This window comes from Gymnoscopelus microlampas (assembly GCF_963454915.1).
Source record: "Gymnoscopelus microlampas genome assembly, chromosome: 1".
In the NCBI taxonomy this organism is placed as follows: Eukaryota; Metazoa; Chordata; class Actinopteri; order Myctophiformes; family Myctophidae; genus Gymnoscopelus; species Gymnoscopelus microlampas.
Genome location: NC_139962.1, coordinates 18,407,217 through 18,425,820, shown reverse-complemented (window position 1 = coordinate 18,425,820; position 18,604 = coordinate 18,407,217). Strand labels below are relative to the sequence as shown.

The 18,604-nt window shown below is 40.9% G+C and overlaps 2 protein-coding genes across 3 annotated transcripts in view; one reads left to right on the top strand and one right to left on the bottom strand.

Moving 5' to 3' along the window:
* The window catches only part of pcdh20 (protocadherin 20), a 221,721-nt gene that overhangs the window by 141,816 nt on the left and 61,301 nt on the right, over positions 1–18,604 (bottom strand). The window lies entirely within an intron of this gene.
* tdrd3 (tudor domain containing 3) overlaps positions 10,293–18,604 on the top strand; it is a 33,512-nt gene continuing 25,200 nt past the window's right edge. For both annotated transcript variants that reach the window (XM_084064537.1, XM_084064536.1), the window contains exons 1-3: positions 10,293–10,485; positions 12,270–12,354; positions 15,592–15,657. In XM_084064537.1, the coding sequence (XP_083920663.1) occupies positions 10,448–10,485; positions 12,270–12,354; positions 15,592–15,657 (189 nt within the window). In that variant the 5' untranslated portion in view covers positions 10,293–10,447. The remainder of the gene's footprint in view (positions 10,486–12,269; positions 12,355–15,591; positions 15,658–18,604) is intronic.

Below are 18,604 nucleotides of genomic sequence, written 5' to 3'. Positions count from 1 at the left end.
CCAGGTTGAGCTTCAGGTGGTGCGTCGACATCCACTCCGAGATGTCAGCCAGACAAGCAGCAATGCGTGCCTCCACTTGTGTGTCAGAGGGGGGGAATGAGAGGATCAGCTGGGTGTCCCGGCATGGGAGGCATGCGTTAATCCGACAGACCTTTTCTCCGACTATGTGGCATCCGCGTGCGGTTAGGGTTAGGGTGCGGGTTTGGGCGTACTGCACCCATGATAGCAGTGGTAGGAAAAGCCATGGGAGTGGATGACAGCACCAAGAGATGTAGTGTAGAGATAGAAAAGAAGAGGACCCAGAACCGATATACATAAACAATTTGGCTAGCCTATGTCCTGGCAATAACTGAAACATCTCTTGTAGGCTAAGTTCAACAGCCTACCCACTTTCCATGTAAGTAGCTTCTTTAGTGTATTCCTCACTAGTCTAATTCTCACATTCATGACATGTTGATGTTTTACACTTTCCTTTTTATACCTGCATGTGCCACAAGGTTTTTGATTGATTGAATATTTTATTGACAGCAATGCAAACAGTACGAGTACAGTCATACACGTGGTCTAAACGGATAACCCCCAAAAAGTCCTGAGGACTTGTTTCCATTGAGGTCATATGTATTCAATTCATCAACATAGCATAAAAAATAACACGAAAATCACTATTACTTTAGAAAAATCGTGACAATCTTTGAATATATATATATTTTTAAAGCGAGCATTTGTAACTCAAATCTTATTGCTTCTGGGGATTCTACGAATGTCTTTTTTTTTTACTTTATTTTCACGACAAATATGATATGTATTTGGCCGCGGACCCCCAGCTGAAAATATCTCGTTCCAGGGACCCCCAGAAGCAAAGATTTTAGTTTAAAATGTATCCAAAGATTTGCACACATTTTCAAAATTTGTTTAGAAAAAATAGCAGATCTACAAGCTCATAAGCGCGGCACCGAGTGCCGCGCTTATGACCTTGTAGATCTGCTATTTTTTAATAGCCAAATAAATCTTAAAATGACACAGATGCGTTCCCGGATGGAATGGGTTAAGGGATGGTGTCAGTGCATTCCACACTTTGGTGGCAGTGCTGTAGAAAGAGAATTGATCCATGGTTGTTCTATAGGTGGGTGGTACCAGATCATTGTTGTCGCTCCCTCTAGTATTGTGGCTGTGCGCCGCTCACTTTTGTGAGGTGTTTTGTGAGGCTGTTTAACCCTCTGTGACATCTGTCCTGTTCTTTTTCTCATTGATGCCCCTCACTTCTCGATCCCATTTCACTTTGCAACTCGTTTTGCCCTTTTTGGCGTGCTTTTGCTCTCTGCTTTCATTTCAATATTTAGCCGATCCATTTGATTAGCTTATTTTTGCAGTTATATCTGCCTATTTCTTCCTCGTAAATAATGTAATCCATCCCGGCTCCTCCAGCTTTCTCCCCTCTCTGCTCTGTCCATCTTCACTGCTTCTGCGTTTTTGTTTTCAAGTCTCCCCCCTCCGGACTTCCACTAATTATCCATCCTGCTAATGTGCTGCAGCATGATTACCTCCACAAACAATTATTCTTTCTTCTTTGCCACTGGCATTTAGAACACTTGAGAGGATTATAAGTCGTTTTTAATTAAAAAACCTGCAGATTTACTTTACTTTTGGATTTACTACAACCGGCACCTTTGATCTGTTTCATCATGTGTGCATTTACCAGAACACTGTAGGAAACGAGGAGATGCACTTCATGTTGATGGCAGATTCAGCTTATAGCTGATGCAGAAGGGGCATGCCGTCTCCTCTAATGAGTTCTATTACGTGACAGCATTCACTCTTTACCACATTCACCTCACTCTACTCCTCCTCCTCCTCCTCCTCCTCCTCACAGCCTAGGCATGCTGCAATGACAGTGACACCCAACTGAGTTGTACTTGAATAAGGCCAGCCATGTAGAGGATAAGCTTGTAAAGAAAACAATCCACCAAAACACAAATTCTATATCCTCGAAACAACTTTTATTGCAAAGCCTCTGAAGAACTGTACTTAAGTATTTCCAATTTCCAATACTTCTACTTCTACTCCACTACATCTCAGAGGCAAATATTGTACTTTTACTCCGCTACAATTATTTGAAAACTTCTAGTTACTAGTTTTTGATTATTATTACAAAACATACATTAACCACTTCAGCCCTATATACATTTCAGCCATTTGAAAATCTCACAGCTCACAATGCGTCACGATGCGACGCATGGGCTTGAGCTTGTAGATCTGCTATTTTCTAAAGACTTTGATACATTTTATACATTTGAAAACTTGTGAAGTATTTCTACATTGCAGTATTAATACTTGTACTTAAGTAAAGAAATGTGAGTACTTTTTCCACCACTGCTCACAGTTAAAAAAATCACACCTGTGTGAAGGTAGCGGCGCCTTTGATACATTTTGTCATCAATAAGTGTTTATAATGTGTTTATAGCCACGTGTCACGTGAAGCTTGACCAATCACTTTGTTGACGTGTCTGACCAATCAGAACGTTGACGCAAAAGCCAGGTATAGAGGGCTAATATTGGTTCTGATTGGTCACTATTCATGACATCATAGTGATGTCATGAATAGTGACCAATCAGAACGTTGACGGACCTGACCAATCAGAACGTTGACGGACCTGACCAATCAGAACCTTGGCGAGCCTGACCAATCAGAACGTTGACGGACCTGACCAATCAGAACCTTGGCGAGCCTGACCAATCAGAACGTTGACGCAAAAGCCAGGTATAGAGGGCTAATATCCGCTCTATACCTAAAGGTATAGAGCGGCTAGCGCCGCTAAAAACAGCGTTGAATTGAGAATGTAGCATACACTTTTTCTGTACAGAGGTTGTCAACTAGAACCCAAAGCAGAGTTTGTTTACTCTGTACCCCTACAGCTAGCATTCATTCACTTTTAGTGTTACCTGGGACAAAAATGATATAGTGTTTCTTTGCCAGGACTAGAATATCTAAAACCTCTCCCAGGGAAAGAACAATGTGCTGTTTTCTGAACCTAGGTAATCATTTTGAATCCTATACTGTACTGAGTCATACTTTACACCACCTGCAGTCAGTTGCCTTGGCTCTGACGTCTTTTGAACCAATTTACTAAAGTTGGTTTGAATTTTGGTGACTAATTGTGCTTCTACAATATAGTTACACAATGAACATTTTGATAAATACTCACCAGTAATAATGCCTATATAATAAGAGGGTAAAGGAATCATAAAACAGCTAGCACAGTCAGTTCAGAAAATTATATCACTATTATACAGTAATGCAGGCTCTGAAAGCAGGAAAAGACAACATTTATGATGCCATATCATGATACGAAATCCAAAATCTGAGATGATCTGCATTCATTACACAATATCAATATAATATTGATATTGATATATTGCCCATATTTCTAATATTTTTCGGCAAACTCTTTTGGTTAAGAGATATATCTCTGTTTACCAAAAGAGTGTCCCCAAAATCTTGGACTGAAACATCTCTATACTGCTTTAACACATGTTAGAGCAGTAAAGGGTGCTTACATCCCTTTTCACTGCAATTTATCAAACACCCGGATGTTCTTAGCACTTTGTAGACAAGTCCTTGATAAACATAATTGAGTATAAAAGTGTCATTGTCGCTACTGGATATTAGCCAAGGAAGAGAACATTTCAGAGGGCATTTTCTGAGTTGGCCCAATCAACCATTGCCACTCAAGGTGATGTCCCCACAAAGCCTTTTGGGTGTACTTTGATTTATTACTTTTTCTTTTTTTCTCTCTCTCTCTCTTTTTTTTTGCTTCAGAAATAGCTGTAGAAGTCAAAACTCAGCTGGAGTGATGGATGTTCAGCATACCTATTAGACTTAGGTACGGTAATAATCTCTAGAACGTCTCAGAATTGTTTTGATTATTAAGATCAGGTAAGTTTGATTTGTGTAGTGCTTTTCAGAGCTCAAGGGTATACTTAACAAAATGAAAAAGCAAAACAAAACAAACAACAGAAAACACCACCAAGTAAAACACCACTTGCCTACAAATGAAACATCCATAATAAAATCATGTTAGATCAATGAAGTATGGACAATAAGCGCAATCAAAAGAAATGAACGTTTATAGAAAAGTGACTACAAAGTAACTCATCAGTCGTGCAGTAGGTGTTAAAGGGGAGGAAGAGTGTAGGCTACCATAATGATGGGCCAGGAACACCCACAGTTGAGAGGACGTCTCAGATAGGTGTAGAGAACTGAATGTTCATATACTGTACAGTCGATGTGGCTCTGGAACCGTTGCTTAATGGGATGTACACTATGTCAAACGTCTGTTAAATATGGTTGATCCTGGCCATTTAGAGATTTAGGTCAGTAGACTGAATTGTAATTCTTGATATTATGGCCTTTCAAGAGATGTTGGGACGTATACTATCATAGTATCATCAAAAAGACTTCCGCCAACCCAGTTCCTTTACAAGCAGGTGCGTAGGCGACAAAAACAGTAGGTGAGGTGAATCTGGAAAGATTATATCCGCACACTGCCATTTGCAGGTTCAAGAGAAGTATATTACAGAAACAACGTTTTGGTCGTGTAGACCCTCCTCAGGTTTGATTCAAACAGGCTGACAATGTCACTAAATATGTTACAGGCAGGTACAGACAAACAATTAGAACCAATGTGTGATCATAAAAACAGGAAAACAGCTGGTTGTGCCGACAATGGTCACATGACCTTAGTCCGTGGGACCCCCGCCTCCGGGGGACACCCGGCGCTCCAGGCGGTCCCGTGGACCCACTCTTAAAGGTACAGAACACAAGCGCCTCTGAATATTATCCTAATGCATCATTAGCAGTACAACATTACAATAATGCAGGGGGAAAAAGGCATGCCAAATAAATACAAAAAAAGCCACAAAACAATAAAAATACATTTGTTAAGAGACAGCGTCACTGTGTCCTATACCCAACATATGTCAGAGTGGAAAATAAAATAAAAAGCAGTGAATACACATTTTTTTATTATCATATGCACAGGCCAAGAAGTTCAAGGAGAAAAATGGAAGGGCATAGGTAGCCCAATAACAATCAGTATTTTGGAATGTCATATCATAATAGCATTACATTGAGTAATAGTTCATCGTTAGGCCCTTTTTGGTAAAGGGTTTGAAATGTATGGCTCCAGTAAGCTTCCCGTTGTTTTAGTCGACGGTCATGATTATTGATTGCCACCTCTTCTGGGTAGACTGACTTGTTTTATGCCAATAAAGCGGATAGTGGAGATGTCATGTTTAAGGTAATTAAAGTGAATAGCAACAGGATAGTCACAGTCATTTCTATGAATAGAGCTCTTATGTTCACTCATTCTCTGTTTTAACTGTCCAGAGGTTTTGCCAATGTATGCCAAACCACATGGACATCTAATCATATACACAACGTGGGTGGAAACACCAGTGATTATACTGTTAATCTGGACCTTTTTGCCCGTATGAGGATGATTAAAACATGAGGTATTGTGCGTGTTACTACACTGGGCACAATTACCACAAGCAGGCCTGGAATTTTTAATTTTTTTTAGGGGTAAGGCCACATGGCCTTTGGTGTTGTCTATTTTTTGAGGGCACCAAAGGCCAAATGCCAGGGCAAGAAGGTCATCAAATAAAACGTGATTTTAGTCCATTGAAAGAATGAATTGAATTTAAGGGTGAAGGATGATTTTAAATTGAAATGATGTACTATCTGCAGGGAAATAAATGATGGTATTTAAAATCTGATCCATGCTCATCCCTGCACCAATCAAAGTTACTGGATTGGTTTAAAGATGGGGACTCAGGGGAGTTAGGAATTCAGAATCTGAACACACTAGCGTCTACATGACAAGAAAGAGACACTGGTGTCTACATATTGACAAGAAAGAGACACTGGTGTCTACGTATTGACAAGAAAGAGACACTGGTGTCTATGTGACGGTGGCCAGGTTGTCACATGTAACTTGCCACTTCTTTTTAGAATGCTGACACTCTTTACTTTGTCTCAATAATAAATAAATAACAATACACATTAAACTCACAACAATAAAATATCAGTTGCACGGTAAAGTGCGGGGTGCGTAATTACTGTGAGAATAATACTGTTTGTTAGGTACTGCAAGACTACGCCACCTTTTTATTTAAGAGGTAGGGTCCTCTGTAACACTCTTTCTTAGGCTATTCACAGGTTCGAGTTTACCCAGGTAAGTACAATACTTTTAAATGAGAACAACACTTCAACACATATCCCTTGGAGAAAGCTGGACGGAAACAGGTTTGTATAAAAAGGTAATCTATTTTATTAAGCTAATACAGTGGCGTCTATAAGCCATAAAATATTGAAAAGCATAAACAAAATATAACACTAATTCTAAAACCTCAACCTCCTAATGCGCCCACTAACTAACTAAAATACAGGAATACAGACAATCACCAAACACTAAAAACAGACAGGGCTTGTGCAAACTATAGCAAATAAATAATGAATTTAGCGTTAAAGTGCCAACTATTACTGAAGCAGTAAAGTGCCAAGTGCCAATTCAATTGCTATATGTCATATACTCATCACGGTTCAATGCAAAAGGTGGGAATGTCCTTATATGGGGTTTAACTGGAGCGGGGGTTTAGGCCAGGAATCACTGTCTCTTCTTGTCTTCGTGCGTATTGCCTGCAATCATAGAAACTAGAACCAGTTCATCTGTTCAGGTATATTTCACATATGAGGTTTAGGACCGTGGGTTTATAAAGGTAACGTTGCATAGAAGGACACTTACTCGCCCGCCAGACTGTACGTCTGGCTTTGAGGGTGTGAAGCGCGCAACGTTATCGCCACTGGACCTCTCCTCCGTTCCTTGGTTCGTCTGTCTGTCCTCCCCGTCTCTGCTGCTACTGCGCCGTCTGCTCACCGTCCGCTGCTGGTGGCTTGGTACGTGCCGCGATCACTGTATTCCCCACCTCTGCTCCGTGGTATGTCTGCTCCTCCTGTGCACAACCGTCCCTTCTGGCTGTCACTTCCACACTGCCCTGTATGCCTGTCTCTCTGCTGCCCAAGTGGCTCGCGCTCACTTTTGAATAAGGTGGGCCACACCCTACTCCGCCCTCATTCGCTCTGCCACCAGCGTGACCTGGGGACATTGGCCGCCCGCTGTCACAAGGCCAATGTCACACAGCCTATAGGGGAGTCCAATGTCAAGTGGCTCGGGGACCGGGGGGAAATACATTGTCAACCATAAAACATGCAGTGCAGAAATATAGTTAAGAGAATGATGTTTTTAAGTGCGTAATACAGGTTTTCCATCATCAATAAAAAATGTTACAATTTGGTTTCACCCCCCTGCTTTGACCCTGTCACATCTACATATTGACAAGAAAGAGACACTGTTGGTGTCTACATATTGACAAGAAAGAGACACTGGTGTCTACATATTGACAAGAAAGAGACACTGGTGTGTGTCTACTTATTGACAAGAAAGAGACACTGGTGTCTACATATTGACAAGAAAGAGACACTGGTGTCTACGTATTGACAAGAAAGAGACACTGGTGTCTACATATTGACAAGAAAGAGACACTGGTGTCTACGTATTGACAAGAAAGAGACACTGGTGTCTACATATTGACAAGAAAGAGACACTGGTGTCTACGTATTGACAAGAAAGAGACACTGGTGTCTACATATTGACAAGAAAGAGACACTGGTGTCTACGTATTGACAAGAAAGAGACACTGGTGTCTACATATTGACAAGAAAGAGACACTGGTGTCTACATATTGACAAGAAAGAGACACTGGTGTCTACATGACAAGAAAGAGACACTGGTGTCTACATATTGACAAGAAAGAGACACTGGTGTCTACATATTGACAAGAAAGAGACAGAGGAGAAAGTGGTACAGTCAGCTGGGGCATTAAGGCCACGGCATTTTTTGAGGGGCACAAGGCCAAACTGAGGGGCAACGACGGCCATGGCCTTTGTGGCCTCCCTGAAATTCCTGCCCTGGCCACAAGGATAATTGCCTTGTGGTGGGGGACTCAATAGGGTCTGTCTAAGGGTGCGTTCGGAAATGCGCACCGGGAGCGCACTCGCCTATTAGCTTGTATGGGCCGGTGCGGCCAGTGCTTAGTTTCCGAACGCACCCTAAGTGTGACCTTGGGAGAATGGAAGTGAGAGTGCACTAGATCAGGGGTCTTCAACAGGGGGTCCAGCACCCCTAGGGGGTCCTCAGAGCTACTATAGGGGGTCCGCCAAATCTTTGTGTGATAGGATTTTTTCTTTTTACATGAACCACTTCAACCCTAGCATCCCTTTTCTGAGGAGAACTTTAGCCAAAAATAGCAGATCTACAAGCTCACAACGCCTCGCGCTGCGAGGCGTTGTGAGCTTGTAGATCTGCTATTTTTGGCAAAGAGGTATTAGGTGTAAAGGGAAAAAAGAGCAGACCAAGTAAAAAAAAAGTTTAATCTGAAACACAATTTCATACAATAAAGAGGGGGTCCCTGCTTCATCTCTCTCTCAGCCAAGGGGTCCTTGGCCTGAAAACGTTGAAGACCCCTGCACTAGATGGTCTCCGAGTCTTTCCTCATTTGAAGGAATGGGTGGGAATAGAGATGGGTATTTGAACAATGACGTCAATTCAGGCTCAGAGGTTAAAATATTCCAGTGTTATTCCAAAAAAAACACTATTTTATCTTATGAGAATGAGTAGAATATGTGGTGACACATGTTAGAGAAAGTCTTTTGTCCTTTTTCTTAGTTTTTGTCTTAGATCTGTATCATATGAATAACTGAAAGAGTCACCAATGTTCAGTTAGGCACTGCTGACCCTCCACAGTGTTGGTCAAAAGATAGACTCTATAAAGGAGTCTGTATATGGATCTCTATAAAGGATTAATGTATTGAATGATGACCCCCCCCAACACGCGCACGCGCACGCACGCACGCACGCACACGCACACACGCACACACACACACACACACACACACACACACACACACACACACACACACACACACACACACACACACACACACACACACACACACTTGTGGTTAAAAGGACCCCAATGGATACAAGCCATAGGCTTTCTTGGGGTTTAAAAATCCTCTTAGCAGACCTTGTGTTGAACTGTACTTTCCTGTGCCTTTTTTGGCAAACTGCTAATAAAGTATTCAATCAATCAATCAGTCAGTCAGTCAATCAATCAATCAATCAATCAATCAATCAAACAAACAAACAAACAAACAAACAAACAAACAAACAAACAAACAAACAAACAAACAAACAAACAAACAAACAAACAAACAAACAAACACGCACCAAATAGCTCCAATGCAGTGCCATTGCAGACCAGAGGGAGGCAGTAGTGTGCCGCAACTCGCCCGTCTGCCAGACATTTCTATCCGAGAGGAAGAGAGCCTGCGTGCGTATCTCCAATCCTATTGGTGGCTTATTGAACGTAAAGCAGTGTTGCCATGTCGGTGTATTATAAGCGGCTTTGGGCTTATTTTCTGTAAAGTGAAATGCTTGCTTGTAAATGGTAGTTGCGGTTTTTTGGAGCTTGTTTCTAAAGTAAGTTGCTTATTTAGGCTCTCTTCTTAATGTTTTAATTATTATTTAAACCAGTGGTTCTGAAATAGTGTCATGTTTTTCAAATGTTTTGTGCCCATGCAGAGGAGCATTTGTGTTGTCAGAATGTTTCAAAGAATATTCCAAATATTCCACACTATTTTTATTGCAAGCGTTTTTGAAAATGGCAGATCTACAAGTTCACGCTGTGAGCTTGTAGATCTGCTATTTTCAAATAGCCGATGCATAAGTTTAAAGCAGTGGTTTTCAACCTTTTTCACGTCAAGGACCCCCAAATTGACAAATATTAGCCCATCAGGGACCCCCATTTGAAAATATATGCCAGGGACTCAACCATTTTGATTTCTTGGCGGTCCCAATCTACACTGTATCACCATCATCAGTGTTCATTTAACTCTGAGAGTGTACAAATGGAACCAAATGGACCCGTTAGTACCTACACTCTCAGAGTTACAGACACATAAGGGTCAATTTGGTTGCTAACTATTAATTTGGCTGGGGACCCCCTGGAACCCCCTCAAGGACCACTGGTGGTCCCCGGACCCCTGGTTTAAAGTGCTCATCATGTGGCTCTACTGCAGTTGCTTCTTTTGGGGCTTGTTTTTCCTAGACCCGGGTTGCTTATTTCTCTGACCAAATCTGGCAACACTGACGTCATTACGTCGTTCGTTTATGAGTCACACAACTAGCTCAGTTCAGCGTTAAAGTGGAGAATGTGCATTGTAATATTTATAAGTCATTTAATTCAAAGCGAAACATTAAATATATAGGCGTCATTGTTATTTTATTTTACGCGTATCCTTGTTTTTTTTTTGGGAGGGGGGGAGAAAATGAGCGATTTGATAGCATCGCTGACCAAAGAAGGCTGGTAGGTGCTGCTAGCTCTGTGGCTAACGTCTGTTAGCGAGCTGTAATAACGTTATGATCAGGTTGTTCTAATCTCTGTGATGTGTGTGTGTGTGTGTGTGTGTGTGTGTGTGTGTGTGTGTGTGTGTGTGTGTGTGTGGGCCCTGTAATAGCCAGCACTGGCCTGGTCAGTACTTAGTAAACACAAAGCATCAGGGATGCTGCTTGTTTACACACAGATCAGTAATGGAGTGTCGCATGTGATGCTAGTCTGGTGCAGCTATAGCGAGACAAATAGCCTGATGGATGGATGGATGGATGGATGGATGGTGCAGGTGCATCAAGCAGCTGTCAATGGGCTCTATGCAATGCATGCATATGATCACTATCCTTCACAGGTGTTACCAGTGATACTAATGAAGGCTCTGTTCCATTTTAGTGTGGCACAGTGGTTCTCACATTTTTGAATTTCGTTTTTCCACGACCCCCATAACTCTGAGAGTGTACAAATGGAACCAAATGGACCCTTACGGGTCCATTTGGTTCCATTTGTACACTCTCAGAGTTACACACCCGTAAAGGGCCATTTGGGAGTGTTTCCAGTGAGCCAACATGCACAATATCGGCACCCTGACTCTGTTTGACCAGAATGGAACAGAGCCTTCATTAGTATCATTGGTAACACCTGTGAATGTCTAGTCTTACAATATGGCTGCTGTGCATAGAGCCTATGGGAACCAGTGCAGGATAGTCTGACCAATGCTAATGATGACCACCATGGAGCCTGTGTCCAAGATCCTAGTTTAAACGTCCCATCAGTAGGCTAATACAAACATAAACACATAAACATAAATTCACCCTAGTCTAGCCCTCTCTCTCTGTGTGTGTGTGTGTGTGTGTGTGTGTGTGTGTGTGTGTGTGTGTAATGAAATATATTTAGATGCATTAATAGAGAGAGATAGATAGATAGATGAGAGAGATATATATATGTTAGCCGCAAGCAACTCTTAGATCCTATTTTTAATATCTGGAAGCTAGAGTTGCAATACCAACCCTTGACAGCCCATATACATCCAAACATAAAAGTCCTTTCTGATTGTGTTATTGACGTTAAACTCACCAACATTGCAGCTGTACGGAAAGCTTGATTAATCCTCTTTCTATCTGCAAAGTTTTTGTTACATAAAAATCCACCGTAGACATGTCATGAGCTACTTTCTGTCAAGAAATTAGATAGAAAGAGCATAATCCAAGCGTTCCATATAGCTTTAACGTTGTTAAAGCTATTAATGGGTATTATACTAACTCAAAATAGGATCTAAGAGTTGCTTGCGGCTTCAGATATGTATGTATGTGATGGTGAGACCTCCATAAATGTGGTTTTAGAGCAAACTATGCAGTGTAGTGCCCATACTATTCAACTCTTTACATAGATTGAACTGTCATGAATAAGATATAGACTCTAAAGACTGTGTACCCCAAATTAAATTGACGTATTCTCTTCAAATGTCAGCATATCACAGTGTGGTTTGGTAGCACTGCCAGGCAAACTGGCATCACTGATATCTGATAACAGATAAGGGACTGTTCACAGCAAAAGCACAATTTATTAGTTGGCTAAGCTAGACTGTAGTTTCACCCTAATTCTAACCCAGTCCAAATGAAAATAAATAAATAATAATCCTCCCAAGTTGAAATGTTTTTTTTAATCATGCTTGCCTGATGTTCAGTGTTTAACAAATTTATACTATAGTTATATTGTTTTATTTCAATCTTCTCACCAATTGCCATGTGGTTGTCATACAGGTATCTCAGCGATGAGGGGATAGCAGAGCTGAAAGGTGGAGCAGAAAAAGTATCACACGATGACATTATTCGTATTGGACTCAATGTGAGTTACCCCCCTATTGAAAATATTTGACTGCCTTTGATGTGATATAATACAGTGCTGTTTCTTGTGGACTTTATTTCCCATCATTTAACTTAACATTTAATTTCTTTGGCTATTCAAAAATAGCAGATATACAAGCTCATAGCGCGGCACCGAGTGCCGCGCTATGAGCTTGTAGATCTGCTATTTTTGAAAAATCTTGAAAAAAAAATCGTTTTTTTTCCAAAAACTGTTAGGATTTAGATTTTTTTAAAGAATCGCCTCAGGTCTTAATTGGTTAAGATTTTAGCTATTATATATTGTGTCTGTCGGCCGGGTGGAAACATATGTCCAAAACTGTTCAAATTCAAAAGTAACAGATCAAGCGATGCGTTTTTGAGCTTGTGGATCTTGATGCTTTTGATGCTTTTGTGCGACGCTGTTGCTGTATATAGTAAGTAAACATTTGGAGATGAGAGGTTTCTGCCTGACAGCAACGATATATAGCAACCTAAGCTTTTCTGAAAACTGTTAGGAATTAGAAGGCATTTGTAGAATTGGCCGCAGGTTTCAAATGGGTTGATGTTAGAAGGAGTAAACAAGAAGCACCCGGGAGGAAGTGGACTAAGAAAGGGGAGGAGCCAAACACAGTTCCTGTTTTACACAACAAAAAGGAGGTGGTGCCCCCCGCAGAGGCAAAGAAAGAAAAAAGAAGTGTGTGTGTGTATATGTGTATATACATATATCAGACATGCAAACGTGTAGCTTTTCAGCTACAATAGCCGTTTTGAATCCAAATCGGCCGATTGTTTGACACCTGACCCGAAAAAAAAACAACAACATGTTGTCACCTTTTTCACCTCGGGGCTGTTTGCATGCCACACACACACACACACTTACACACACTTACACACACACACACACACACACACACACACACACACACACACACACACACACACACACACACACACACACACACACACACACACACACACACACACACACACACACATATATTTCATAGAAACATTGGCTTCATTGGTCAGCATACGCACGCACGCACGCACGCACGCACGCGCACACACAGGCACGCACGCACGCACACACACACACACACACACACACACACACACACACACACAGTACATGCAGTAAAGTCAGTAAAACCCTCACTTCTCTAAGAGACAAATAATACAAATACAGCTCCATTTGGTTCCACTTGTACACTGTCTGAGTTAAATGAACAACACAGGGGTATTCACTGTGTACTCTGCAGGGAAGTGGAGCGAGACTTGTACTTGTCATTGGTTGAACCAATAGGGGGGTCCAGAATTGTGACACAATGTTGGAATGCATACACATTGTATGAGAAGTTGCACTGGAGGAAACTTCTTTAAAAAGTAGGAATGCGCTCTTAGAGAGAGATTCTGCACCCACGCCATACGCTTTGTATAAGCATAGGGGCAGCATTGTGACCTTGATCTTTATGATGACTTGAGAAAAAAAAAAGGATAAAGCAGGTCTGACCCCCCCAGCTCCAACTCATCTGCCAAGTTTGAAGGGTTATGTGACAGTACACCCACTCTGCTAGGAGCGTGTGGGTGGAATCAAGAGACTTTCCGATGAAACTAAATGGAAAGTGAAACTACGAATATATTTTCTGTTCACTCTTAACCCATTAAGACCTGGAACTGTGTCATTTTTAGATTTGAGCTAAAAATCATTATTTTACACTTTGGGGCTATTCAAAAATAGCAGATATACAAACTCGTAGCGCGGCACCGAGTGCCGCGCTACGAGCTTGTAGATCTGCTATTTTTGAAAATTCCTGAAAATGTGTGCAAATCTTTGAATATATATATTTTTAAAGCGGACATTTTTAACTCAAATCTTTGCTTCTGGGGGGTCCCTGGAACAAAATATTTTGATGGGGGTCCGCGGCCAAATACATATCATTTTGGGGGTCCTTGATATGAAAAAGATTGAGCAGCACTGACATAGAAACATAGGTTTTTCAGAAAACTGTTGGGATTTAGGAGACATGTAGAATCGGCTTCAGGTCTCAATGGGTTTTAAGATGATACTTGTACATAGCGTATGGTACAAAATAGAGAAATAGGAGAGAGGCGGTAGACAGAGTAGGTGACATGATGGGACACAATTTAATGAGATTGAGTCAAATCTGTGATGTCACAACCAGGTCTGTGCCTGCCCTGCTCGGTATATAATAATAATCCCACCAGGCTGTCTTAATCCAGCTGTTGTTTTAGGCTGCATCATTGTGCATTAATCACTTTAACCCTGCTATCCCTATGTTGGGCATATGGTTATAGCAGACACGAAAATGTATAGCAGAAAAATATATTGTAATGCAGAAATGTTTATGTTCAAATATAGCAAAAGTAGCAGATTTGCAAGGTCACACTGTGTTGCGTCGTGTGAGCTTGGACATCTACCATGTTTCGTTATTCATCGTACAACACAGTATGTAGGGCTTAAAGGGGAATTTTGGACCACAGTTTTCTTACCTTTTCTTTGATATGATATCTTAGGATGAATGGTACAGTAGAGAAAACTCCATCCCGGGTCCGACACAGCTTAAAACGTGTGCCAATAGGCCTTGCGCTAGATCGTGTATTTTAATAGCTTACATTAGCTTACAATAGCGCACATTTTGAGCTGCGGCGGACCCGGGATTGAGTTTTTTTTTACTGTACCATTCATCCTAAGATATCATAAAACCATAAAGGTAAGAAAACAGTGGTCCGAAATTCCCCTTTAAGTGGTTAATTGTTCATCTTGAGTGGCTGCCCTGTTTGATGGTTATTGCGAAACTGTGCACACACACACTCCCTGGATGCCACAGCAGAACCTCTGCCCCAAATCTTTCACATGGGCCTTTTATAGCGCCACCAGGAGGCCGATTTGTGCAAAACATATTTTTTGACAGTACTCCTACAGATTTCGCACATTCACACTATGTTGAGGAGCAAATGCCACCCTTTTAACATTGGCCTGTTATAGCGCCACCAGCAGGTCTTATTTAGCAAAACTCTTTTTTTTTTTAACAAAATGCCTCAAATCATGAATGCAGTGTCCTATTGCCGCGCAAGACCTAAGAAGAAATGGCACCCTTTTCACATTGGCCTATTATAGCGCCACCAGGAGGCCACAATAACCTACCTGACCTGGCGGAGACCTGTGCTCCGAGGAGCACTTTTTCTAGTTTTAATTCTACTTTTCTCTTCTTTGCAGAGTGATCTTAGGCCTATTGGCAAAAAGATCCTACCATCAGAGATCAATAGTGGAAGGGTCGAGAAGGTGAGTAATGCCGTATTTTTCAGTTCCTCGTTGGACCTCTGCTATTGCTCTGCAGTGCTTTGTGGTTAGTGGGGAAATAATAAGCAATGTTTAATAATCCATTCATCCATTCTTATGTTATTCTCACAAGCCCTTTCAAAAGTTACTTTAACTCTTTAAGACCTGGAACGCATCTGTGTCATTTTTTGATTGAAGCATTATTTTACACTTTGGCTATTCAAAAATAGCAGATATAGAAGCTCATAGTGCGGCACAGAGTGCCGCACTATGAGCTTGTATATCTGCTATTTTTGAAAAATTGAGAAAATGTGTGCAAATCTTTGAATATATATATATCTTTTAAAGCGAACATTTGTAACTCAAATCTTTGCTTCTAGGGGTCCCTGGAACTAAATATTTTGAGATGGGGGGTCCACGGCCAAATACATACACATTTTGGGGTCCTTGACATGAAAAAGATTGAGAACCACTGACATAGCAACACAAGTTTTTTCAAAAAACTGTTAGGATTTTGAAGACATTTTGTAGAATAGGCATCTCAGGCCTTAATGGGTTAATGGAAATACTGTGATGCATACCACCATGGAGGCATTTCTGAGATTCAAACTTTTAGATTTAATCTCTAAAAGCTCTCGGAAGTTCCTTGAGATTCTGAACTACTGCAATGTAGTTTCCCAGTTTGCCACTAGATGGCCCTGACACACTAAGCAAGGAGGTGTTCAGGAATCAATTTCCTCACCCATGGAGCCGGTGTGCTGCAGTTAGAGTGAAAATGTCACAAACGATGGCAGAAGATAATTTGAGGGTTTCTGTGAGCTGCTCCCCTCCAGGCACCAGAATAAGATATTGCATACCCCTTGTTATATGTCATGTGAGACATGTGCATACCCCCAAGTATGAGTATTTAGGAAGTGAGCCATCAGAGCTACTAATTTAATACTTCTCTTTACAACCCATAGCTTAAAAACAAAACAAAAATAATCTCGTGAAAGCGTGAAAGGCAGTGCCTTAACAAAAAATCAATTCAATTAGAGCAGCTCACATATATCTGATATAATCAGTTTACTTTTAATTGCAATTGTAAGTGAATCCAAGGTGAACCTAAAGGTAAATGTAAAGCCCAAACAAGTCTCTCCCGTATACGAAACGTGGGATGATCCCCATTTAGAATCTGTATATAAATGTATCCCTATATAATCTATATATATATAAATGTATTGATAACATGTCATAATCCTCACCAGATATAACAGAATTTTAGTGAACATTCTGTCGGGAAGCCCCATACAGATGTTAACCCATTAAGATCTGAAGCTGATTCTACAAATGTCTTCTAAATCCCAACAGTATTCTGAAAAACGTATGTTTCTATATCAGTGGGGCTCAAACTTTTTCATGTCAAGGACCCCCAAAATTATATGCATTTGGCCGCGGACCCCCATCTCAAAATATTTTGTCCCAGGGACCCCCCAGAAGCAAAGATTTGAGTTACAAATGTTCGCTTTAAAAATATATATATATTCAAAGATTTGCACACATTTTCTCGATTTTTCAAAAAATAGCAGATCTACAAGCTCGTAGCGCGGCACTCGGTGCCGCGCTATGAGCTTGTAGATCTGCTATTTTTGAATAGCCAAAGTGTAAAACAATGATTTTTTAGCTCAAATCAAAAAGTGACACAGATGCTTCTCCCGGCCTTGAAGGGTTAAATTATGTACCATCCCAACCAGTGGTTACTGTAGTGTATAGGCCTATGCCATCATAAATCTGCTGGACCATGTGACAGGTGTCAGCAATTCTCAACTCTACCTAACCTAATGTGAGCTCCATCATGACACCACACCTATGAATTGTGAATGCAAAGGTAGCTGTTATTTTGTGAGTGTGTCACACGGTGTCATCATCAGATGGGGCACCACCTTCCTCCTCTTAACTGATGTTTCGTTGAGCTGGGGTTCATGACACAGAGCAGGCTCATTCCAGCATCCCAGAACCACCACCACCACCACCGCCGCCCCCTCTCTACACCTGCTCATACAGGACTAACAGTGATTTAACCCATTAAGACCGAGAACGCATCTGTGTAACCACTTTAACCATTATTTTTAGGGTTGTCCGATATTGGCTTTTTTACCGATAACCGATATACCGATATTGTCCAACTCTTAATTACCGATACCGATATCAACCGATACCGATATATGCGGGATTATTGTGATTAGGGTAAGCTCAAATTTCATATCACACACACCATATACAGTAAGAACTCCTGTAACTTATTTATAAAGCAACAAAAAAAAAAAAACATTTTTTTTTTCAAAAACCGATACCGATATTTTCCCGATATCAATTTTTATGCTAATATCGGCCGATAATATCGGGAGGCCGATAATATCGGACATCCCTAATTATTTTACACGTCGGCTATTCAAAAACAGCAGATCTACAAGCTCATAGCCTTATGTAGGTCAGCTATTTTTGAAAAATCGCGAAAGTTTGTGAAAATCTTTGAATGTAAATGTTTTAAAGCTTCTGGGGGGGGTCCCGGGAACAACATATTTTGAGATGGGGGTCCGTGGCCAAATACATATAATCTTGGGGGTCCTTGACATGAAAAAGTTTGAGAACCACTGATTATAGCAACATACGTTTTTTTCAACAAACTGTTAGGATTTAGAAGACATTTGTATAATCTCCAGAAGCAAAGATTTGAGTTAAAAAAGTTTGCTCTAAAAGAATATAAATATATTAATTTGCGCACATTTTCTTGATTTTTCAAAAATAGCAGATCTACAAGCTTGTGGCGCGGCACTCGGTGCCGTGCTATGAGCTTGTATATCTGCTATTTTTCAATAGCCAAAGTGTAAAATAAAGCTTTTTGTAGCTCAAATAAAAAAATGACACAGATGCGTTCCAGGTCTTAAAGGGTTAAAAACTAACTTAAGGC